Here is a 26,056-nt window from a genome sequence, read left to right as displayed (position 1 = left end):
AAAATAATAGAAAGAAATTGCATCCACATAGGTAAAAGTCTGTCGGTCGCTCGACTGGTTGGTTCTAGTTGGTCAAGCTTACGTAATTTCAGCGATAGATTCAATACAATTTGAATCTTTAAATATAACATCGACTGGAGATCAAAGTGCCGGGCTAGGTTTTACGAGCAAGGAAGTGCATTCGTTCGGGGAATGAGCGTCGCGAACGGTAGCGTGATTGTTCAGTGCTGTTAATTTAGACGAATCATTTCCTGTCTGTGCCGTGCAAGAATTGCCCTTTAGCGCTATCGATTTTGGTGCTACACTAGCGGTCACGTAATCGGAGAAACATCGGAAACAATCCAGAAGGACCTAACAACCTAGCGAAATGTTTGCAGTTTGCAAAAGCGGTGGAGCGCTGATCACCAGTGTCCAAAGGTAAATTCGTTAAACTAGATATAGGTATATTTCGGGCTGCTTTACGCAGTTGGGTATTTTTAATATACCTCCCACCTAAAGTTGAAATTAAAAACTATAAACCTGCGACAAAAATACATTCATTGTTCCAATTTGGCGAGCAACCTGTATTTTTGCCACACAGTTGCATGAAACACCCTTTTCTCGATAAACTCTTTTACTCTCTTGACAAACGCAGCTCCCAAGCACCACCCACCCCAGCTCTCCGTACATCTGACAGATGGGAGAGCAGAATGAAGAATATTGCATCACCTGCTTTGTGACTCTCTTCCAAATGAAAACAAAAACAAACAGGTGCCTAAATTGATAAACACGATATGCTAGGGTATCGAACCTTTTTATGGGGTGGTACTGTTGATTTTTATACTGTATTGTTATTGCAATAATCGGCTGTTCCCTCGTTGGCGTTCAGCGTAAGCCATTTTTTGTGCAACAAGAGGTTTTTGTCCAGACATCTCTGCTCAATTCATCTGATTCACTGCGCTATTTTTTGAAAACCATGTGTTGATGCCGCCAAAACTTTTTTGGTCTGCGTCTGAAAAGTATAGGATATAAAAAATTAAAGCTTTGATATGTTTTATTTGCGTGCCTTAAAATTAAAGCTTTATTGTCTAATTGACCCCAAGTTGGCGTCAGTTGCTGACGAGGTTGCTTTTGAACTAAACCAGCTACAAGGCATTCCAGTTAAAAAGTCAACGGGTAAATCACGATTCTTTATCATTCTGTAAAATTTGGTTTCTTCGAACATTATGCCTTATTGAAATTTTGATTTTCATTATCTACATTAATATTCTTTACAAGTTGATTACAAATTTTCTTTGACCTGATTTACAGACTTTAGCACACTAAAATAAAAAATAAAAACTTGAACATTAATTCTATAATTTATCATCCCAGAATGTTTTTTGTCAAATTTAAATACCGAATCATTCTAAATATTTAATTACCATTGGAAATCACGTTTTGCATACCTAATTCGGCAAAACAATTCATTCGAGAAAAGAGCAGTCGACGAAATAGCCCAGATCCAAATTAATTCGTTGTCAAATATTTGACACAACGTTGAGAAACGGTTGCAATTTGCCGTCTTTGGTTTTATTTCCTCGTCGAGATTAGGACCATTTATTTCAGGATATCGAAGTAAGCGTGAGAAGTTGAAGAGCAATTAAGAATGCTATTTTAATGCTAGTAACCTTCACTACAGATTTCTTCTAGCCTGCTGGGTGCATCGATTTGGAACAGTGAACAGTGAATGTTTTAGAACATTCAACGCATACAGAATTGACTTTTGACAGTTGATAGATGTGCCGTGAGTTCGTAGTAAGTTGGTAGACGAGGACAGCGTATTTCTGCGTATGGTGGAATTTGGCACGTTGTCAGAAGTTTTCAGTGAATTATGTATTTATTTTTAGAAATTCACTTTGCGATGGTACACGATTTCTTTCTCATCTCATTAGTAAGGGAATACACCATTTGATCAGTTATTCGGCATACAACCAATGTATTGCGTTTGAATATTTATCAATACTTTTACTTCGCTGCCATGATGTAGTATGACAACAAATCTATTGAGCAAAATGGTACATAGTACTATTTGAGTCAATGAATTGAACAGCGGTGTGATGAATAGCGGAGTTAAGGTGCATTAAGTAACAGTCACCCTACCTGTTCAGTTGTGTAAGATTTAATTTTACTTCCCGTTGAAATCACTGATTCAGTTCTAAATTAGGGTTCTATTAAAACCTTTCTGAACTTACCAAATACTGTAATTATTCCTTTCACAATGGGCTGCTCCATAAACAATATGGTATAACAGACTGTAATCCCTACTAGTTTTTACTTTGAGATAATATCTGTATGTCACATATGTGGAGATTGCCACATATCAACTTTACCAGCAAAGCGGCACAACATACTTATCAGAGAGAACAAAACAATTTTGTAATACAATTTCCTAGATTATTGTCAATGTACAAAACGATAAGATTGGTTAGAAACAATAATTGTGAGTGTCTGTCGTTTTCCACAGTACCAAAATAACTGCAACTGTAACCGTATATTTGTCCCATGCTCTGTGGGGTATAATATCTACATATGGCTGAATTGCGATTATATGCTGGGGAACCTAATAGAAGTAATGCACAGCGAAAAGAAAACTCGCGAAAGTTGGCACAGATACAGCGTGTAGTGCGTAGACCGGTTGAACAATTTCATCAACTAAAGTTCAAGGTCCTATCCCGCCTCTATTTGATTAGTGCTATTAATGGTCATCAAGTTTTATTGGCAAAGTACCCAATCTTGTTGATATAGCTATCTATCCCTTTATCTGCTTTCGGGTTGATTTTTTTAAACGAAGCATCATTACAAATGTTTATTTTAAGCAGTGCCTATATTTTACTGTCAATAGTGGACGTTGTACGATCAATCTATTGGAACAAAGACTCGCTGGCAAACTGGGACTGTCTGGACAGGTAGCTCCCCTGTGTTTGAAATGGACTGAAGGCACAAGAATGATAAAGCACTAGTCTTAGAAAATCAGCCTGGTGATTTCATGAGCCTCGAACCAAACGAAGAAGTACGCAATATCCGATATGTCCACGGTACAAACTAGAATTGCATTCACAAACGATGATCATCTGAATTACAGAAGCATTACCGGCACCGGCAAAAAAATCCTATCGAGCCTTATAGTGAGATCTCTCCACGGATACTCATCGGGGTTGACCACATCAAGCGTTGCCATGTTACGAAGACCCGCGAAGGCAAACCAATAGACCCGTTTACGGGTGTATTGCAGAAAGCTCGCTCAGCACCAGTGCTACAAATCATCATATGCTCGACATTTGCTCCAAAAATAAAAAAAAAATGAAAACAGAGACTATATACACAATGCAATGAAAGAATACTTTTTTTCTACTGCTTCTGATGTCCACAGAAGATGAGCATTGGCTGCAGATGCTGAACATACTAATTCATTGGACGGGAGATCAATTTGAATCTGATCTTCTCTAGAAATAAGACATGTACTGCTTCCCAATAGTAAAACGATTGGAGCGCCTAGACCTGTGATCTTGAATGATCCGTTGCTGGGAGAAGTCTTGAATACAAAGATAGCGGACTATCTCAGCAAAGGATACATCCGTAGGCTAACTAATGCCTAATCTACCATCCAACATCTGAGGGTATGGTATTTGCCGGTAGTGCTGGTTGTGAACCCCAACAAACCTACAAAGACAAGACTGGTGTGGGACGCCGCCGCAAAGGCTCACGACGTCCCGCTAAACTCTATGCTTTTCAAAGAACTCGAGTACCTGACGCCACTTCTGAGCGTGTACTCTACGAAGACATGCGGGAAATGTACCAGCAACTATTGATGCAAGAGGGAGACCAGAATGGTTAACGTTTTTCTGGGGGCTCCAAGAGAACCTCGAAGGAACTCAACGTTTATATCACGCAGGTGGTAACATTTGGTGCATGCTGTTCACCAAATACTGTGCAGTACGTAAAAAAAACACGCCAAACTGAACGAGAACAAATTTCCCGCAGCCGTTCGTGCGATAATCAAGCAGCACTACGTCGACGATATGCTATGAAGAATCAGCTTCTGTCGTGCTGCAGATCAAATGGATTCACCACAAAGGCTGGTTAGATATGAGAAATTGGCACAACTGAAAGAAAGCCCGGTGACTTGGAAAAACCAGAACGTGAGCAACGGCTTACCTACCGAAAAAATCTTGGAATTTGGTGGGATACTGAAAAGGATAGCTCCATCTTCAAGCCAGGATGACCTATCCGGCCGACACGACCAACTAAGCGAGAAACCCTTCGAATGTTAATGCTAATATTCAATCCCTGTAGTTGTATCGCATACTTTCCTATGTAGGGGAGACCGGGGCTAGTTGGCGTTTGGGGTAAGTTGGCGGAATCCCTTTTTCTCCGTTTCTATCAGACATGTAGCGCTGTCTCGCGTTGTGGACCTCAAGCTATATGAAACCCATTATCCAATGTATTTTTGTTGCAAAACATTTTGTTTTGTAGAAGTTGTGGGCGATATTGCGCAAACCAAGTAAATTTTCTAAATTTTAAACACTTTGTGTTATTTAGGATGATTTTCAATCTATATCCCAAATGATTGCATTTTTTGGTAGGGCGTAAAAAGAGCTTTCAGTATCCGTACAGATATTACATCTATCCACGACTAAAAGTCATTCTAATATAGTTTTTTTTTTTAAATATGCGGTTGGGGTAAGTTAAGTTTTTTTTTCTGAAATTCACTCTAAAGTAATAAAATCTTTTTCTTGTGTATTTCATCAATGCAAGAGACATTTACATCGGCCAATCCCCTGAAAAATTTTTAAAAATTGCTTTTGAATATCAAGTGCGCGTCTAAGTCAAAATGCCGGGGTATTGAGACCGAAATATATTACCAATTGGCGATTCTACGTTGAAACCGCTCGAAGATAGCGCTGGAAGGAAAGTGTTGCTGATTTTATTCTGTTCTGTCATAGTGCATATATTTTCTGTAAACATTGGTAAAAAATGACTTTTAACCGTTGTGTGTCCGACGCGGTACCCGGGTACCTTTTTAAGTTTCAATTGATTAAATTCCTATGTTTTATCCATAGCTGGAAATTGAAACTTTGTGACATCTTAGAACTTTACTAAGTCAAGCTTTTGGGTTAATAATATTGTTGATATAGTAAGGGTGGGATTGAGGAGGGGCTCCTGAATTTTTTTACTACGTAACAGGCCGACGTGGGTACCCGGGTACCCACATAACTAAAATGCCCATAACTAAGGTAATATCCAACCGATTTCGATACTTTTGGCCGTTTTGGATTCAGGAACTTATCCACTTTTGGACTTGGTAAAAATGAATCGGGTTACTTTATTCGGTTCCCGGGAATCCGGGTTTCTGGAAGCAGGTTCCAGTGCTGGGGTACAATTTGCGAACTTCAATGGAATACTAGCAATATGGGTATCAAAATTCTTGGAATTGCATCAGTAGGCTGTATCTCGTGGTTTTGGAACCATTTGGTGGTTTGACCCCGGAACGGACATTCCGGAGCAGGTTCCCGTGGGGCCGTGAGTGGCCATTTCATTTCAATTCCTTTTTTCAAATTGCCATAGGGTCCCGTAACAATAAAAAACAGACTTCCGAGACAATTTGAAAAATTTTGATACTCATATTGCTAGGACATTATTAAAATTTACAAATCATATCCTAGTACTGGAACATTACTCCGGAAAATCCGGATTACCAAAAACCAGATCAATTATTCCGTTTTTATTGTACAGAATCAAAAAGTGGACGAGTTCCTGAATCCAAAACATCTAAAAGTGTCCAAATCGGTTAAAGGAAGCCATAGTTATGAGCAGGGCTCGATCCTAGGCCCGGTGCTATGGAACCTCATGTATGACGGGGTTCTGAGACTGAAGTTCCCTCCTGGGGTCAAGATCGTCGGCTTTGCTGACGACGTAACCTTGGAGGTCTACGGGGAGTCAATTCCTGAGGTAGAACTAACCGCAGAACACGCGATTAGCACGGTGGAGGAATGGATGAGCGCGAGAGGCCTGGAGCTCGCTCATCATAAGACGGAGGTAGTTATCGTCAACAACCGCAAGTCGGCACAACATGCAGTTATCCATGTGGGAGAAGTCGCGATCACTTCACAGCGAAGTCTGAAGTCTCTCGGAGTCATTATAGACGACAAGCTGACCTTCGGCAGCCATGTCGACTATACGTGCAAGAGAGCGTCGACTGCTGTTGCGGCACTATCGAGAATGATGTCCAACAGCTCAAAGGTGTGCGCCAGTAGACGTAGGTTACTGGCAGGCGTTGCCGTATCTATCCTCAGGTACGGCGGCCCGTCATGGTCAAGAGCACTGAGGGTAACCAGTTACCTACAGAAACTGGAGAGCACCTACCGCGTGATGTGCCTCAGAGTGATATCTGCCTACCGCACGGTATCACACGATGCATCCTGCGTGATAGCGAGCATGATGCCAGTCGGGCTGGTCATTCGGGAAGATGAGGAGTGCTTTGAGCTACGTGGAAATAGGGGAGCCCGCGAGCGCACCAGGGCGACCTCGGTCGCCAGATGGCAGCGTGAGTGGGACAACTCCTCGAAAGGTAGGTGGACTCACCGGCTGATACCTAGCATATCGAGCTGGGTGGGAAGACCCCATGGGGAAGTTCACTTCCACCTGACACAATTCCTGTCAGGCCATGGCTGTTTCCGACAGTACCTCCACAGGTTCGGGCACGCGGAGGTCCCAGTCTGCCCGGACTGCCCAGGTTTAGACGAAACTGCCGAACACATACTGTTCGTATGTCATCGGTTCGACGTCGAAAGAAGAGCAATGCTTGACGTCTGTGGCTGGGACACAACCCCGGATACCCTTATTCAGCGGATGTGTCAAACGGTGGAGAAGTGGAACGCAGTCTCGGCTGCTACCATCCAGATTGCCAGTAGGTTACAGGTAATCTGGCGAACCGAGCAACAGACGACGGGCACGGCTAACTAGTGATTAATTAGCTGGAGCGAAAAAGGCCAAGCGCAAAATAAGAGAGTGAATGGTCTGTTCATGCCGAGGTAGGTTGGCGCAGCGAATGGCAACCGCGTAAGGGGTAAACCCAGCCACCCCGAAGCAAGACAGAAGAGTGAGTGTATAGGCGTATAAGTGGACTGCCTCATGCCAAGACGGGAGGGTCGTAGCGTAGTATGTTGGAACTAAGCTATCGATGCCTCATGGCGTGGCAGAGGAGTGAAAGGGTGAGCATCCAAGTCAGTCTCACACGGCATGTTAAGGGTGAGCATAAAAGTCAGCCTCACAGGTATGGTAGAGGCTAGCACAAAAGTCAGCCTAGCAAGGAATGAAAAAGGTGAGCACAAAAGTCAGCCTCGCATGGTATGTCAGAAGTGGGGCCTAAGAAAAATGTCCCACATGGGATGCCAGAGGGAGTGACAAAGGTACAATAGAGTGGCACGATTGAGAGTGAATCAGGTGATAGGGTGAGCACTAGACTGCCCAGAAAAATAATGAATTTTTGAAAAATCAATCGGCCCACCCCTGAGTCGATTCCTAGTCCCACAAGGAGTACTTGCTCCAAATTTGAAGCAAATTGGACAAGTCTAGCTACCGGACCAACGTGCTTGAAGTTTGTATGGGATTTTTTACATGGAGAAAACCCTATTGCTCACAGTTTCGCCGCTAGGTGGCACTGTATACATCAGATTATCATAAAAAGTGAAACTTAAGAAGATAATTTTATTATCTACAACTTTGTTGAAGACTGCAAAGCGATCCGACTCCAATAGGAAAAGTTATTAAGCTTTTAACGAGGTGATGTCTGAGTCAGTTTTGCATGGGGCCTAGCAGTGCATGATAGTGTATCAGTACTAGGTTCTAACAAACTAAACATTTTTGTGGATTAATGGTTAGATTTAGCTGAATAGTATGTTCGGAAGAATTGCAGTACATAATACGAGTTATGTTTTGGTTAGAAAATTTTAGTTCAATCTGTGACCGCATAGATGGCGCCAACACTAACTTTTCAACGGAGAGAGATAGAATATTGAAATGTTTGGAAGAATTACTGCAATATTCTTGTTCTACAACTTTGTAGAAGACACCTAATTTCTATCTCTCTTCGTTGAAAAGTTAGTGTTGGCGCCATCTATGCGGTTAGATGTGGAACTACAATTTTCTAACCAAAACATAACTCGTATTATGTACTACAATTCTTCCGAACATACTATTCAGCTAAATCTAACCATTTTTCCATAAAAATGTTTAGTTTGTAGAACCTAGTACTGATACACTACCATGCACTGCTATGCCCCATGCAAAACTGACTCAGCCATCACTTCGTTAAAAGTTTAATAACTTTTCCTATTGGAGTCAGATCGCTTTGCAGTCTTCAACAAAGTTATAGATAATAAAATTATCTTCTTAAGTTTCTCTTTTGGTGATAATCTGATGTATACAGTGCCACCTAGCGGCGAAAATGTGAGCAAGTTGGTTTTCTCCATGTAAATTGTCGAAAAATCCCATACAAACTTCAAGCACGTTGGTCCGGTAGCTAGACTTGTTCGATTTGGCTCAAATTTGGAGCAGACACTCCTGGTGGGACTAGGAATCGACTCAGGGGTGGGCCGATGGGGGTCATTTTTTTTCTGTCTCTCTAGTGAGCACCCAAGTCAGCCTCACATGGATGGGTAGGGCGAGCACAAAAGTAAGCCTAGCAAGGAATGAGTAAGGTGAGCACACAAGTCAGCCTCGCATGGAACGTAAAAGGTGAGCACAAAAGTCAGCCTCGCATGGAACGTAAAAGGTGAGCACAAAAGTCAGCCTCATGTGGGAGTGTTTGAGAGTGAATCAAAGTGTGATTGAGAGAGCACCCAAGTAAGCCTCATACAGGATGTATGATCGCGTGAGTGAGAGTGAATGAGTACATTGAGTACAGCCATCCCCCCAGAAGTAATACCGAGAGGTAGTTCCTGGGAGGAATGATGGCGGAGCCCAATGGAGTTTAGTCGGTATTAATGGCTGGTCACCATTCGAGTCCGACACGCCCCCAGTGCACCCCGTGTGGTAGATTGGACCCTACCGTTAGCACGTGTACTGGGCTAGGACATAAAGGTCTTCTCCATTGTAAAAAAAAAAAAAAAAAAAAGCCATAGTTATGAGCATTTCAATTTGTGGGTACCCGGGTACCCTCGTTGGCCTGTTAAAGGTGTTTTTTTTTGTTGGGCACATAACTGTTAAACACCAAATTACCGATCAATTTGTTGATAATTGTTTATGAAAATGAAGGAAAACCATCATTTTATAAGATGATGAGTAAACATCTTGCGAAAAGAGTGTAAAACATAGTGGTTTCTAATATTATTCGCAGAGCTATATGCGCGCTGTTTCGAAATGTAATTTGTTGAGCACCGTAGCCACCGCAACAGCATTTCCCATTCGTCCTAAGTTAAGCTAAACCTTCAGGAGATGGTGTAAATTCATGAAACTCTCCAGATCAGGCGAGGAAAGAATATATCCGGCTAATAGGAAAGTGTCAGCTTTGTATCATGCACAGCCGATCCTTCTCTCCGATAGTCTTCACTGAATCTCCTACGTAGTTCAAAATATGAAGGAGTTTGACATTCGTAGGTACTGATTGGGTCTCGGTTTCGAGTTGGAACTTTATTTATGGAACGATTTTTTATAACCACAATAATACCCCGATTACATTTCGAAGAAATGTATGAGTCAAATAGTTGCAAATGGCTGTAATTTCAGAATAATTGCAAATAAAACTAAATTTCTTACTCGTTTCATTCATATTTTGGCTGTGGTAAGCTTTTTCCGAGAAGATAATGAAGATTTTGTTGTAAGCTACGACTCACTTACGGGTGAAAAAAAGCAAACTGTATCACTTTGCCAGTTCATGAGCTGAATCATAGGTGTCGCATGACTAATTTTGGTTTTGCCGCAAATCGCCAATTGTCGGTTAATATACAGTTTTCTTGTTCAGCACGTTCCAAAAGGGGTTTTATCACATTCGCCCGAATGACATTCGCCCGAAAGTCATTTACCCGAATCATGTTCGCCCGAAAACCATTTACCAGAATGGACCATTTACCCGAATGTCATTAACCCGAATGGACCACTCGCCCGAACGTCATTAACCCGAATACCACATTCACTAATATAATATAATATAAAATCGGTAATTGTCTAGTTTAGTGACTTTAGTGATAGAAGTCCGACGTTAATGCGCTTTTTTGCCAAAAGGATGTATTTTAACCTAAATAAACCAAATCCGAGCGCGAAATGTGAAATCTTTAACCAAAGTTTGATAAACTGAACAATAACAAGTGAGCTTATACAGCGGAGCAAGTGTGATGCAGCTTGGTCGCATATCCCAGGCCAAGGATCCGAAGCGGCGCAAAGCCGCTGAGGTTCCGTAGGACGAGGCGTTGATCCACCCGTCACCGGAGTTATAAGCAAACCTGTGATCCTCTTGTTTGCCCGGTTTACTCAAACATAGGGGCTATAACTAGTTTAAAGCCGACTGAGCGGCAGCGAAGTCGGACAGTGCACCAGAAAGCGATATGACGTAGCCACATTAGTCAACCGTACACTGACAATGTGGCTATGCGACATCACTTTTAGGTGTACTATCCGACGTCACTGAGGTTCTGTTGCCAACGCCACAAATGCTCTTCCGGTGCAAACTGATGCATATAGGACGCAGCTCGAGCGGTGAAATCTTGTGATAAACCGGACAAAATAATAAGAAATCTTTCGGAAACACCATCGATCTAGGTAAATATATATTAAGATGTTCCGTTAACGAATTGAATCAATTAAATTAGTAATTATATCTTGCATGGTGGAAGTCCATTTGGCACAACACCGTTAGTAAATAGTAGCTCATAAATTAATATTATGTGGCGAAGCTAGTGTGATGCGGCTTTGCCACAATTACCGAGGTTAAGGAACCGAAGCGGAGGTCCCTACTCGGCAAACCTGTGATCCATTGGTATGCTTGGTTTACTGAAATATAGAGGTTGATTCCTTCTTTAAATATGAGCAGTTCTTTGAGTTTGTATACCAAATAGCCCTCGCAATCAAACCGGTGATCCACTCGTTTGCCCGGTTTACTCACACTTAGGGATTGATTCCTTCTTTTAAACATGAGCAGCTCTTTTCCCACAATCAGGGGTTGATTGGTTCTTTCAAACATGACAAATCCTTGGATCTGCATGCAAAATAAGTTTGCAAAGAAATTGTTGATCCACTCGTCTGCCCGGTATACTCAAATATAAGAGTTGATTCCTTCTGTCAAAACAGCAATTTCTTGAATCTATATACCAAATAGCTCTCTACGTAATATTGGTTTTCGAGACAGGATGATTCTTCCACCTAATTCACGGATGATTCTTCCATCTAAACCAAAGTTTTTTCAGAAAAATAAAATAACTTGGTCGTCAGACAAAATATTCGGAAGATCACCGAATACAACTAATTTACAAACAAGTTGTTGCCTTGGCTTTCTTGCCCCATCAAGGTATTCCAATGGCACTCGAAGAATTGAGTAAAAGTTGTCCAAAGGCTCTCGACGATTTTTTGTGTTACATTAGTAAAATTGTATTTTTGGTAGGAAGGAAACTAATCAAAAAGTTTCTTGATAACCCTTCTTTGCCCCCCGCTTCGTGGTCAGTTTTCGAAAATGTATCGACAAAGATTCCTAGAACCACCAATAATATGGAAGACTAGCACAATAAATGTAACGGTTTGTTAAACCTTGGAAATTCTATGGTGTGTTGAAGAAGTTGCAGCTTGAAGAGAAAAACCCTAGTACGTATGTTTTACGTACACTACAAGCGGTACCAACAGCTAAAAAATCTAAAAAGAACTCACGAAAGGACCTAAAACTGGAAACCCTAGTTAAATCATACAAACCAGGTGATTGGATTAACTATTTGACTGGTATAGCTTTATTGTTAATTTCTTCATAGCATCAAATGTAATAAAATTTGTATTTCATCTTAATAAATTAAATTTTTTCGATTGACATTTCGATGTTTTTCGGGTATACGGAATTCGGGCGAATGGCATTCGGGTTTACGTTGCATTCGGGCGAATGTCTCTCGGGTTTTCGTGGCATTCGGGTGAATGACATTCGGGTTTATGTGACATTCGGGCAAATGTCCTTCGGGTAAATGGCTTTCGGGCGAATGTCATTCGGGCGAACGTGACAGAATCTCCAAAAGGACCCCTTAAGTAATCGAATCTTCATTTGATTGCTTATTTTTAGTGTATCCATACACACCTCCAACTTACCCCGGGTCCGGGGTATAGTGGCGGTTTTTCTGCGTCCCATATTTTCGTCTCTAAAAATGGAAACAATGCATCAAACATTTTAATAAAATTCAGAGAGGTTGCCAACAGTCTGCTCTTTCATGCCACGTGAAGTTTAAGAAGTGGCTGCTGTGGATGAAGGTCGGTCCCAATGTGGAAGACATCTTAATTTCAAGGTGTTTTCGTCTACTGACTTCCGGTAATCTCTAAGACACAGCTGCATACCTTTGTCGACTCGAGCGAGAACGGAGTTACAACAGCAAGGAACACGTGTTTGCAACAAAAAAACAAGATCGAGTGCGCACTTGTAACCGCTAAGACGAGAGTGGCGCCTCTTCGTGGTTTGTCAATTCTCTGAGTCGAACTTCAAGCAGCTGTGCTAGGAATGCGATTGACGAATACTATCCAGAGTGCTCTGGATCCAAGTCAGCGATTTATTTACACCGATTCCAGAGATTTGTGTGAACTCGGACCACAGAAGATACAGCCGATTTGTCGCCTTTCCAGTCAGTGAAATCTTGGAGAGCACCGAGGCGTCTAAGCGGCATTGGATACCGTCCGTCACAGCAGAACGGCGCAGACCTAGGCACCAAATGGAAAGATTTTCGGGATCTTACTCCGCAATGCCCGTGTTTCTGTGGACCCTCCTTTCTGTGGACACACGATGAACAGTGCCCAATAACGTTGCAGCGGTACGGTACAGCCAACAATGAACTCCGTTCTCATCTGCTAGCTGCGCGAAAAACATTGATTATGCCGGAGCAGTTTTCAAGCTAGATAACGTTGTTGCGCTGAACGACAATGTTCACTTGAAACATGTACATTCAACTGGAAAAGACTGGTGACCACTCAGTGGGCCGCTAAGTACCGAAGAACTCGTTCTAGCTGAAAGCTATTTGTATCGCATCGCTCAAGGAGATGCGTTCACGGACGAACTAGTCATCCTGATTATGAGCATCTCTTCAAAGCACAAGAACCGGAGACCGAAAAGTTGTTGGATTTACTGCGTCTGCCCTACCCCGGATAAGCAGAACCAATTCAAGGCACACCGAGTGGAGATTCAACCCTCCTGCATAGCCACAAAAAATAACCTGAATAGTGGTCGCAGTGGCGAAACATCCCCTAGCAAAAAACCCCTGTTTCCCCAAGTATGGGAGCGTCTCATTAGGACAGTGAAGCAAAACTTAAGCAAAGTGATAACGACGAGAGTGATGTCTACCGAGGTACTTGAGAATGCACTGAATGAGGTAGAAAACATTGTCTGCTACTACTAACTAATATTCCGATAGATGACGACTTATCTCTAGTAGAGATGGTCGGGTTCGGGTTTTTGGACCCGAAAGCCGGACCCGACCCGATCCCGACGGGTTTCGGGTCGGGTTTGGCTTCTACATTTAAATTTCTCGGGTTCGGGTCGGGTTCCGGGTCTTTGAAATGCTTTCGGGTTCGGGTTTTTCGATTTAGGAAATTTTGGATTCGGGTCGGGTTCGGGTTTTTAACAGATCACACGCAACCATCTCTTGACGCTGTTTACGTCTATACACAACATCCAGTCTCTTTTTGTAGTAACTAACTTCATGCTGTCGCAACCGACAGCATGAAGTAACAATTTACAATTTACTTTACGCTTGTCCGGACATGCCGTAGACCCAGGTGATTCGCATTTCTAATACCAAAAGATCCTGACTCCTACGGTAGCAGACAAAGGGTTAAGTCGCCGGTAAACTCTAAGCTTGCTCATATGACCTTTCCACGCTTTTCTAAACTTTCTCCCTTCCACTCCTTGCTCTCTCTCTCTTGAGTACTATGGCTCTTAATATTAAAAAATATACCTTACCTTCCAGTCCCTTGCTAATTAAATGCCGTATCAACAGTTGTCCGTTAACATCTTATTCGTAACTTTTTTTGTACAGCCCTTTAGGAATGTCCTAAAATTCTGAATTCTATTGAAAATCGTTGCTCTCCATAAAAGAGGAAAAGTCAATAATTTCAAAACTTCTTGGTGCAAAATTTAAAAAGTTATCGAAGTTTGAAAGTTTATTTTGGGTCATATTGACCCCAATACCTAAATAAGGTTCAAGAAGATACAGGCGTCCGCACTTGGACCTTAATATACTTCAAAGTTGGAATTTACCCAAAGTTTCGTGATAAAACTTTTAATCCCAGAACATATGGTTGCAAGCCATACTGTTCAGGAATTTGAGGATGCTAAGCTACGTGAAGGAGTGTCGATACTTAGCGCATACAGGAACGCAACACAGTTGGTACTATGGAAGCCCTAGAACACTTGCCGGCCGCAGTTGAGCCCTTGCCGCCAGCGTTCAGCAGTCGTCCTGATCCTGTGTGCTTGGGTGGAGAAGTGGTCTTCTAAGCCGCCATTCTCGGAAACTCAGCGTTTGACTCTCGCCGTCAGCTACGACAGCTCTGTTCCTGTTGTCCACATCGCACCATCAAAGCGATATTCAGTCGCCATGAGGTCCTGTGTGTGGGATGGATAAAAGGGTCTCCCAATCTGCCACAAATAGCAAGTATCCGACATCTCGTGAACAGATGTCAACCATTTTTCTCACCGACGACGGCCGTGGTATTCTGGGGCGCAACGGAGTTGATTCGAGATGTCTCAAATTTCCCGCCATAGTCGCTAAAACTACTATCAGCCGTTCCGATACTGCTCGCGGGGTTACTACACTCTTTGCAGAGACCCCGTGAACATCGAGGTTTACTACCAGAATGTTGGTAGCTTAAATTCATCAACGGACAGCTAGCTAGTTGTTCGCGACGAAGGGCTGCTGTATGGCGTCATCATCTTGGCCGAGGTGTTTGGTTCAGCATTTGATATCTACCGCTGTGATAGAAATGACTTCAACAGCCATAAGGCATGAAGTGGCGGTGTGCTTATCGCTATTCGTTATGGTATAAAAGCAAGGAAGTTATCGCGGCCCAGTAACGCTCAACACTAGAATATTGTTCTGTTGTTTAGAATCCGTACTACCAGAACGGGGCTGTTCAACACTGGTTCATCTCCAGTAGCGAAACAGATTTCAGCAGCCGAGCTACGAAAATCGTTATTAGTTAATACAACTCGACACTCTCAGCATCCGTAGGGACTGTTCTCGAACCCTATTCGTCTCGGATTTTCTGTCTCCCAGAGTAGATTGGTCTACAATTTTCGAACGCCTGAATCTTCAAGCCCGCTTTTGAGCTCGACGTAATAACTCTGCTGCGATTACCTTTTTGGGAGAACCAACTATGGTTGCCAGGGCTCTGTTACCGATCTTCAGCCTATTCTCCACAGTGTGAGCTCGGTATTCGACTTCCACTTGAAGATGAATATATTTATGTAACTAGTCTAAACACCACTATTGTGGCCAAATGGTTTGTTGGTGTAGATACAACAAATAAACATGAATACACCCTATGTGCATTAGGATTGGTTTCTAAACTTTTCCCCACTATCCTTCAACAACATTAAATTTTGTGTTTCCTACCCCTTTAGGTATGGTGTGCGCTGTATCGGCTCGATCGTTCCTGAAAACAAACTGTCGGAGTTCCCACTCATCAATGAGCCGGTACTGAGCTACAAGAAAGGTTCAAAGGAGCGCAAAGAACTCGAAGCAGCATTGAAAAAGACCGCTGACAAAACGGAGGATGTTCCGATTATCATTGGTAGCGAGGAGTTCCGAACGAATTCCGTCCAGCACCAGGTGATGCCGCATAATCACAGCAAAAAGATAGCGAAGTTTTACTGGGCTGATAAGAAGCTGGTGGAGAAGGCCATTAAAACCGCAACGGAAACGCAGGTCAAATGGGATCGAACACCAGTAGCCGAGCGTATCAAAATCTGGCAGAAGGCGGCCGATCTTATGGCTGGCCCATACCGACAGGAACTGAATGCCGCAACCATGCTCGGACAGGCGAAGACTGTGATCCAAGCGGAAATCGATTCCGCTGCAGAACTGATAGATTTTATTAGGTAAAAATGGGTTTTCTTTTATCGATCGAACAATTTACTGGAATTACAATTACTTTTAGAATGAATACATTCTATTTGAAAGAAGCCTCGAAGTACCACCCCATTAGCGAAAATATGAAAGTGACGAAAAACTCCATGCGATTCCGGGGTATTGACGGATTTATAGCAGCCGTCAGTCCGTTCAACTTTACTGCGATCGGTGGCAACCTTGCATACACACCGGCTTTGATGGTTAGCTGTTCTCTGTTTATCAATGTTGCTCTGTCTCTAACGCAATGCTTTTCGTTTCTATCAGGGAAATGGAGTTTTGTGGAAACCATCGGATACCGCACTGCTGTCTAACTACATCATCTTTAAAATTATGCGTGAAGCCGGCGTCCCCCCAGGTGTCGTCAACTTCATTCCAACCGATGGTCCAGTATTTGGTGATACGATTACCGCATCGCCGCACCTTGCCGGTATCAACTTTACTGGCTCAGTACCGTAAGTGTTACCTTTGCCAGAAACGTCTGTTTTTTTATCGGTTCCCAAACAACACTAAGTTCAATTCCACAGCACCTTCAATCGATTGTGGCGTCAAGTAGGGGAAAACATTAACAACTACATCAATTTCCCACGACTGATTGGCGAGTGCGGTGGCAAGAATTACCACTTCATCCATCCATCGGCCGACGTCGAGTCGGTTGTGAATGGAACGATCCGCTCGTCGTTTGAATTTTGTGGTCAGAAATGCTCCGCTTGCTCCCGAATGTACGCCCCGGAGTCGCTGTGGCCTAAAATTAAGGAGGGACTCGTTAAGGTTCGTGATACCTTAAAGATTGGTGATGTTACCGATTTCAGCAGCTTCACATCGGCTGTTATTGACGATAAGGCATTTAAGCGGATCAAATCGTATATTGATCACGCAAAGAGCTCGAAAAACTTGGAAATTATAGCCGGTGGCAAATGTGATGATAGCAAGGGCTACTTTATCGAGCCGACGATTGTCCAATCGAGCGACCCGCTCGATAAGATCATGGTTGAAGAAATTTTCGGCCCGGTGCTGAGTGTATATGTGTACAAAGACAAAGATCTAGATCAGGCGATGAAGCTGGTTGGAGGCTCCACGAAGTTTGCCCTGACTGGAGCAGTTTTCTCGAAGGATGAGTAAGTGCTGTTAGTCGAGTGTTGATTATATTGACTGGAATGTGTTTCATTTTAAGGGCGTTCCTGAAACGTGCTATGGAAGAGTTCAAAATGACTGCTGGTAATTTCTATGTAAATGATAAATCTACCGGTTCGGTTGTAGGTCAGCAACCGTTCGGAGGCGGCCGAATGTCTGGTGAGTATACGTTCGAATGCACACTATTACTTTGATATATTTATAAAAAAACATTTTGATTCCATTCCTTTATAATAACCACTAAGTCGAGGAAAGCATCATTCGTCTTTGATTATTTCCATTGAGGTGTTATTGGGGGACAACTTTGTGTAAATATTTATAAATCCAAAAAGCTACCTTTTATTCTCAATTTTAAAGGGTAGTTTGGTGAGATAGCAAGTCATTGGTTTCAAGGACCGAAATTCATAGTTTCAGTAGGATCGTTACACCACCATTGTAATTTAGCTTGGGTTGTACGCTCAAATTCAGTACTACGAAATGTGTATATTCGTGTGGATACAACGTTAAATGTAAAACAATGAAAAAAGTCCCTGATACTAATATTGTTGCTAATGTATTAAAACATATATCTTTTTCCAGACTTCCAGTGTGTTCAGTATGCTTTATAATAATCTAGCAGTACTGGATTGATAATGACATTGTATTTTCAATCCACAGGAACCAATGACAAGGCCGGCGGTCCGCACTACGTACTGCGATGGTCAACACCACAGTCCATCAAGGAAACCTTTGTCCCACTGAACGAAGTCGACTACCAGTACATGCGCGAATAAGCAGTACCGGTACTACCAGTTGTGAACTTTTGTGATTAATTCATCGGCGTAATACGCCAATCAAGCGTTTCCTACTTTATGGCTTTACCTGATTCAACATTATTAGTTTATTTCAAAAAGGCTTGCCGTTTGATCCATATGTTTCAATTGAAGACCCATTCAAAGAATTTGTCGAATCTTTTTTCGCTTCCCGTCTCGAAGCATCGCGTTCTGTAGCTTTACTCCGTACTAATCTCGTCACCTTTCACAAGCAAAAATCGTATCACCTTTACCCGTTGTGGTAGAAATTGCACCAAATCAATATTAATTCAGGAGGCCAACCAAATGCTACTTTACAGTTTAAGTAGATCTGTTAGTAATAATATTTTAATCTTTATCATTTCCTTGATGCTTGAAGCCCAGCTTGTTGGAAAATATTTGTTGATTTTGTTTTTATTACTAATTGTTTTTTTTCTTAGAAAATAAAACTAAATAGAAACCGAACATGAATAGGCAGACATTATCAAACAACACTAACAATTTTACCATTGACAATATGATGATATGATTAGAAGATCCGATGTACTATGAGTGTGGTTGAGTAAAATCATTTTTGAACAAAAAGAATAAAATATCAAACCATAAACAGGCTATACCAAAATCGCGCAATATATTTGAAACAAACTAGCCATTATAGTAGGGCTGCAATACCATACATGTGTCCCAATTACAACGTAGCTGGTACAGGAATAAAATAGTCAACCGCAACGTACAGTTTACTAATGACGATTAGGTTTGTCTTTTAACCAGCTATATGAAAAATAAAACTTATTAACAATGTACATGAAAGAAACAATAAATAATTCTGTTGCGTACGCAGTGTTTAGAAAGCCACACAAGTTATTTTATGTCATGCTGTATTATTGCATCTCTCACTGAATGCTTAAAGTACGCAAACAATCTGATGAGAACGGTCGAAATTTTTTGAAAATGCTGTAAAATTATAAAAGAAAAAACAGTTTAGTTAACTACTGTGTAGTGGACATATATCGCAGAATTGACCTTTTCTTGGCAAGAAGTTGCTGAATTCATCAAATTGGCTCTAGATATGTCCGCTATTCAACCGATCCTTTGGCGTATGTGAAGGAAACGTGAACAGGTCAAACTGAGATAATTATTAGTAGATAAGATGACACGGAAATCTAGTTAATAAATGTTTAAATTATCCTACTTCTTTCACCAAAATATCTTGTGTACTTTGAGAAATCCTAAAGACAAAATGATTGATGACGTTGAAAAAATAGTGTTGAATTTTTACTTTAATTCGAATGTCCAAACATATATATTTCCATCAGCAGTTTTCATTTTCTTGTTAGCATAATCAGCATTTCCTTAACCATAGATTTATTTTTCGAACGAGTGTGGGTCGATTAAATCTGGCTCATCTGAAATCACTTTCCAGGTTCTTTGCTGACTATAATCTGAACTGGTCTCTCGCCCAGCATTCGTGCTACCGCCCACTCTAGTCTGCAATATGTTATCGGACTTCCCATGTCAGCATGGTTGTGTACATGGTATAGCTCGTGGTTCATGTGGTAGCGCCATTCTCCATTTTCTACTGCCAGCAACAGGGAGTATCAGCGATTATATTCTATAATATATTTTGTGCGTGTCTGTAGGCTACGTGTTTTTAGCTAACTACGCAACCCATAGGAAGTATTTTCAGCTCGAGGCTAAAATCGTTATCACATGTCACTAGTGTTCCAAGCTATTTAAACTCGTCCACTATCTCGTACCGTATCTTATCCATTTCCATCTAAGAACCAACACCGGTCGGACTGCCTCGCTCTCTACCAGCTACCATGCACTTGTGTATTGGTCACTGCACAGTGACGTCATGCATTAAATGTGACAGGTGGTGGTCCTGTTGATTACATTTTGAAGTTAGATTATTCGTATTCTCAAAATGAAGCATTTAAAATATATTGGGAATCATATTTTTAGAAGTATAAAGGTTCTCTAGAGCGCCTTACAATTAAATTGTACTATTCCCTACTGTGCGAAAATGTATATGAAAGATCTAATAAGTGAACTAATTATTTGTTTTTCAATTACTTCTAGTGTTCTCTGAATGGGGGAGTAGTTTTGCGGTTAAATTTCTTGGTAATTAATTATTAGCACTAAGCTTATTTCAATGGAATTCAAATTTGTTAAGTACAAACTGTAAACAAAAGGACCAGCACCTGTCAAAATTGTGAGGTTAAGGCATTTCATACAATGGTCAATAGTCAACCCGATTCTTGCAGCTACATTTTTAAAAACAAAAAAGCCTCTTTCGTTGCTTCGCGATCAACGCCAAAGAGAATAGGGAAAGAGACGAATAGTGTGAAGCCAAAAATACCTTATTGAGCAGACCAATCGTGCAATGTAAATAAACATTACTCATGCCTGAATTGGAGGAGATAAGTATTGTACTTCTATCAAAAAAGAAATTTGAATTTTCGTCAGAATTTAGTTCAATCGTGATTGTAAGGTGCATTCTAGAGTATATGTATGAGTAAAAATAAGCTTTAGAATTATTTCATCTCTTTGTTTCGAAATGCACATCGTTTGATAAACAAATTCATCGATCGACATACGGTTTGTTTTCAAAATATAATAGGAGTCATTTAAAGTGCTGCGTGTAGAAGCGGTTGCCAAAATTCTAGTGTTGAAATCATCATAAAGGGAGTGTTGCCGTTTTGACTGATTTTCACTCTTCGTCTCTTTCACTATTCTCTTTGATCAACGCCAATGATGTCAATGCCAAAGAGAATAGTGAAAGAGACGAAGAGTGAAAATCAATCAAAACGGCAACACTCCCTTTATGATGATTTCAACACTAGAATTTTGGCAACCGCTTCTACACGCAGCACTTTAAATGACTCCTATTATATTTTGAAAACAAACCGTATGTCGATCGATGAATTTGTTTATCAAACGATGTGCATTTCGAAACAAAGAGATGAAATAATTCTAAAGCTTATTTTTACTCATACATATACTCTAGAATGCACCTTACAATCACGATTGAACTAAATTCTGACGAAAATTCAAATTTCTTTTTTGATAGAAGTACAATACTTATCTCCTCCAATTCAGGCATGAGTAATGTTTATTTACATTGCACGATTGGTCTGCTCAATAAGGTATTTTTGGCTTCACACTATTCGTCTCTTTCCCTATTCTCTTTGGTCAATGCCGTTCGCAAAGCCAACCCTGTCAAAAAAATGCGGACGAACATGCCCTGTCAAAAAAAATGCGGACGAACATCGTCAGGCGATTTAAAAAGTTTGACGTTTGACTCAACTCGCCTGTGCTAATTTCCCCTAGGAACAAATGCAATTTGCGAATGCGATTTAAAGGCAATTTTAATACTTAGACAAATTTTCTGGCGGCTGAAATGGACTTGGTTGTTTTTTGCGTTTTTCAAACATAGCAGTTCATGTTTGGGTTACGCGTAATTTTTTTTTAACAAATGGCGTGTTCTCGGTTGTATTTTGTTTGTCTAGTGCACTTCATTTAGCCAACGAATGTAGAAAATTGTGGAATCGTGTGGAAGTATAGTAGAACATGATCTCTGACCTAAAATCTTAATGAACGTCAGATCGTGGTAAGTTTTGGTGTGCAATACCAATTTCACCATTGATTCTTCTTATAGTTTGGTGGTGATTACCCCTAGTATACTGACAAGTTAAGGTGAGTAGATAATGAATCCAAAAATAAGTTTTATTTGTAATTTTCATATTAGGCAACTAAGGGCGATTAAATGGCGCGTTCCGTGGGCGATTTAAAGACAGGTAGGGCGGCAATAAATGACGGCGGCAAATCGCCCAAATGTTGCATTTGAAATAGCCCCCTAATTGCCAGCAATTTGCTTGCAAATTGAAGGCTAATTAGCGCATCCGAGTTGGCAAATAGCTACCCATTAGCCAGCAACTTGCCCTTTTTGACTGGGAAGAAGGGGAATGGAACGCGCCATTTAATCACCCTTAATTGCCTAATATGAAAATTACAATTAATACTTATTTTCGGATTCATTATAAACTCACATAAACTTATCAGTACACTAGGTAATCACCACCAAACTATAGGAAGAATCAATGGTGAAGTTGGTATTGGACACCAAAACTTACCACAATCTGACGATCATTAAGACTTTAGATCAGAGATCTTGTTCTACTATACTTACACACAATTCCACAATTACCCACGTTCCTTGGCTAAATGAAGTGCACTAGACAAACAAAGTACAGGCAAACTGTTTAAATCGCCTGACCATGGTCGTCCGCATTTATTTTGACTGGGTTTGCACATCAGATCTTCGAGTTGTATGTTGAACAATAGACAAGAGACTGAATCGCCCTGCTTCAATCCATCTGATATCACAAATGAGGTGAATGTCTCTCTGGTTACGCCATACGAATCAGCTTAATCAGATTTGTCGGCAAGCCAAGCTCGAACATTATCTGCCACAGTTCATTTAATTTCACTGAATCGCACACCGCATTGAATTTCATAAACAGATGCACAGTGATGCCACTCAGAACAAAAGTTGGCCAAAAATCTCTAAAACTTTCCAAATCACGAAACTAAGTTATTCTGGTTGCAGTTGAAAACTGGAAAATCCAATCAACGACAATCGTATTTTCGCTGGTTCTAAACAATGGCATCACGTCGGAAGTAGTGCGCTGTTTTCGAGTTGTATGTTGAACAATAGACAAGAGACTGAATCGCCCTGCTTCAATCCATCTGATATCACAAATGAGGTGAATGTCTCTCTGGTTACGCCATACGAATCAGCTTAATCAGATTTGTCGGCAAGCCAAGCTCGAACATTATCTGCCACAGTTCATTTAATTTCACTGAATCGCACACCGCATTGAATTTCATAAACAGATGCACAGTGATGCCACTCAGAACAAAAGTTGGCCAAAAATCTCTAAAACTTTCCAAATCACGAAACTAAGTTATTCTGGTTGCAGTTGAAAACTGGAAAATCCAATCAACGACAATCGTATTTTCGCTGGTTCTAAACAATGGAATCACGTCGGAAGTAGTGCGCTGTTTTCGTACAATGATGATCTGTTTTCGTACAACGCGCACTACTTCCGACATCATGGATTAGCACTAAACAGGAGAAAATCCGATTGTCGCTGGATGGATTTTCCAGTTTGCAACTGCAACCATAATATTTTAGTACTCTGCATGCAATTTCGGAATACATGATATCATGAAAATGGCTTTGGATTGATTAGGATGGTCCCAACACACAAATAAAGAAATAAAGAAATTTTATACCAATCTGGCAACCGTCAGTTTTGACTTTAGTGTTGCAATCTTGTTGAACGGTATGTTATTGTAATTTTAAAGTGGCACTGAAACACATTTTTTGTATTGATTAGGCTTTATTTAATCATATTAGTTGTTTTGCAATTAAACAGTAAAGGAAGTGGAAAAGTCTTGCACTTCCTGTGGATATTCTAGTGTATCACTCACTCGCTCACACATCAAAGTGGATATAATAAGGCCGGAAGCTACCATTAATCCAGTGAAAATATCTTCGTTCGTCATTGCATGTGATCATTTCCTCGAGTGATCCTTTCAGTATCTCCAAACTTATTTTTTGGAAGCCTCTTGAGCTTTTTCGGACAAACGATTGGAAGAAAAGACATTTTCATGGTTCCTTTCAATATGTCAACGAACGAAGGGTAAATTTCAAATACCCTTACATTATCACAAACTCGCTCGATTTGCTTCGAAACAATGATTAGTTTCAAAAACAATTATAGGTCATAGATGCGTTTCATCTTCTGTCATTTAATTAGAAAAGATTTCCAAACAAATTTATTTTACGATTTTTCAACATAGTGGAATTTAATACACATAAAAGATTTATGGATACGGTCGGATACTTTACCCTAGGCACATCAAATTTTACTGGTTTCCAATCATTACCGTATCTTTTTTCGCGGAAAAAGTTATATTAAAACTTTTGGCCAGCTTTTTGATTCGAATACTCCTCTGTGCACAATGCGATATTTCTCCCGAAGGGCCTATTTTATCACCTTCGCTTAATGTTATAAGCCAGGTTTAATCGCTCTGTTGAACCTGGTTTAAAACTTAAGCGAGGGTTAAGAATTCGTCCGTAAGGAGAAAAATTTAGTTAAAAACCAATTGTTCTTCACTAAGGAGAACCCTCAACTACGCGTAGCAGAGGGAAGGACGACTGATAGATTTAGCACACAGCTAGAAAACGGTTGCATGTTGTACACTCAGGTTTTTTACGCGGGGGATACATGCCGCGTAAATGAAAACCGCGTAAATTTCAAAATCCGCGTAAATGAAAACCGCGTAAATTTCAAAATCCGCGTAAATGAAAACCGCGTAAATTCCAAAATCCGCGTAAATGAAAACCGCGTAAATTTCAAAAACCGCGTAAATGGAAACCGCGTAAATTTCAAAATCCGCGTAAATGAAAACCACGTAAATTTCAAAATCTGCGTAAAAAAACCGTGTAAAAAATACCGCGCAAAAAAAACCGCGTGAAAAAAAACTTGAGTGTACTGGTATCCGAAAATTTATACGCAGTTATATGAGTATTCCGATATTCTCTTTCTTTATTGTACACATGATCCAGTCGATGTGTTGTTCGTTCAAAACGCAAGCAACGAATGGTGGAAAACAAACAAGCGTGACTTATAACCTCCCGGTATTCTATTGGGTCTCTTAGGTGCTTAGGTCGCTTTTGAAAGATTTCCTTACTTTCTTTCCAAATTTTGAAACGGGGCTCCAATATTAAAAGGTACGTCATAGTCACGAAAAAATAATTCGTGACGTACTAAGGGAAGGGAGAGGGGATAAAGAAGCTTGAGATTAACCCTCTTAATAGAGATGTCTTCCATTTACTTCCACTATAATAATAGATATCTGTCTTAAGAGAGACAATTGTGACATTCCATTAAGTCGCTCAAAAAAATTTTTTTTTTAATTGTAAATTTAAGATATTTGGCGAGATAAGGAGTCAAAATTGGGAAAGTTTATATAACGTAATCTCTGCTCGATCCCGTGGGCTGATTTTGAAAATTTAAATTTATTTCTTGGTCTATTTTCTAGTACGTTGACGTGCTTTTTCTATTTTTCAGCCTAGACTTTAAAAAGCACTCTTCATTAATTTAAATTTGGTTATTATTTTTATTCATTTTCAATATTAACGTGAACAGCAATTCTATGCATTATTATCGTAGATCCTTGCTTAGTGTTTTAGGTCAAAATTCAATATCAGGCCACTCTTATTACATATTATTCTATCATCAACGAAATCACTTTAGAATTGAAACCTTTTTACTGAACTCGTTGGAACAACCTTCGACAAAATAATTCAGACTAGTTGATCAATAAATAAGAGGAAGGCAAATTCTTAACAATTTAAGACTTTAAAATGTTCACCATTTCTAACGAAAAAAAATCTCTTCTACACTACATACAAGTGATACGTACCAATCCTAGATGAATCCAACATGGTTGAACTTGTTCAACCCATTCGTTTCAGTATATCGAACGTTAGAATGATCCTTGATATCTATTCGGTATCCCACAATGTCCCCATTTTTCCACTGACTTCCTGTGAGCTGCATCATTCAAATTCCTATAATCCATCGTATGGTACCATCAGCTAAAACTTTTATTAAACAGTTTGTTAAAAGAAATTACCATTTACGAATTCTCACTTTAAGTTTCATGCTAGCGTACAGTATTGGGCGCCACATTTCAAGCTTTACAAAAAAATGTATAACTACCGATCCGGTTCGGTAC

At 40.6% G+C, this 26,056-nt stretch overlaps 1 protein-coding gene and 1 long non-coding RNA gene across 3 annotated transcripts; one reads left to right on the top strand and one right to left on the bottom strand.

Moving 5' to 3' along the window:
- LOC131677469 (delta-1-pyrroline-5-carboxylate dehydrogenase, mitochondrial-like) lies at nucleotides 1-19,432 on the top strand. The gene is made up of 7 exons (XM_058957303.1): nucleotides 1-417; nucleotides 15,812-16,288; nucleotides 16,348-16,519; nucleotides 16,584-16,771; nucleotides 16,844-17,434; nucleotides 17,491-17,609; nucleotides 18,108-19,432. Exons 1-7 carry the CDS (start codon nucleotides 368-370, stop codon nucleotides 18,221-18,223), a joined length of 1,713 nt encoding a protein of 570 aa, XP_058813286.1. The 5' UTR covers nucleotides 1-367; the 3' UTR covers nucleotides 18,224-19,432.
- LOC131677471 (uncharacterized) lies at nucleotides 739-26,056 on the bottom strand. 2 transcript variants are annotated; one of them, XR_009303360.1, is made up of 3 exons: nucleotides 25,972-26,056; nucleotides 25,742-25,922; nucleotides 739-991 (listed from the first exon to the last, which is right to left on the bottom strand). It is a non-coding gene; the product is annotated as an uncharacterized LOC131677471 (long non-coding RNA). The 2 variants fall into 2 exon arrangements; XR_009303359.1 differs by having other exon boundaries at nucleotides 25,742-25,889; nucleotides 25,955-26,045.

This window comes from Topomyia yanbarensis, chromosome 1 (assembly GCF_030247195.1).
Source record: "Topomyia yanbarensis strain Yona2022 chromosome 1, ASM3024719v1, whole genome shotgun sequence".
Classification (NCBI taxonomy): domain Eukaryota; kingdom Metazoa; phylum Arthropoda; class Insecta; order Diptera; family Culicidae; genus Topomyia; species Topomyia yanbarensis.
Note: the sequence above shows the minus strand (reverse complement) of the source record. Positions and strands in the feature narration are given on the sequence as shown.

Bases quoted from the DNA above. Each gene is read 5' to 3' on its own strand.
- LOC131677469 (XM_058957303.1), top strand. From the start codon at position 368: ATGTTTGCAGTTTGCAAAAGCGGTGGAGCGCTGATCACCAGTGTCCAA. The intron at 16,289-16,347 runs GTAAAAATGGGT...AATTACTTTTAG, and splicing joins GAACTGATAGATTTTATTAG to AATGAATACATTCTATTTGA. The intron at 17,435-17,490 runs GTAAGTGCTGTT...TTTCATTTTAAG, and splicing joins GCAGTTTTCTCGAAGGATGA to GGCGTTCCTGAAACGTGCTA.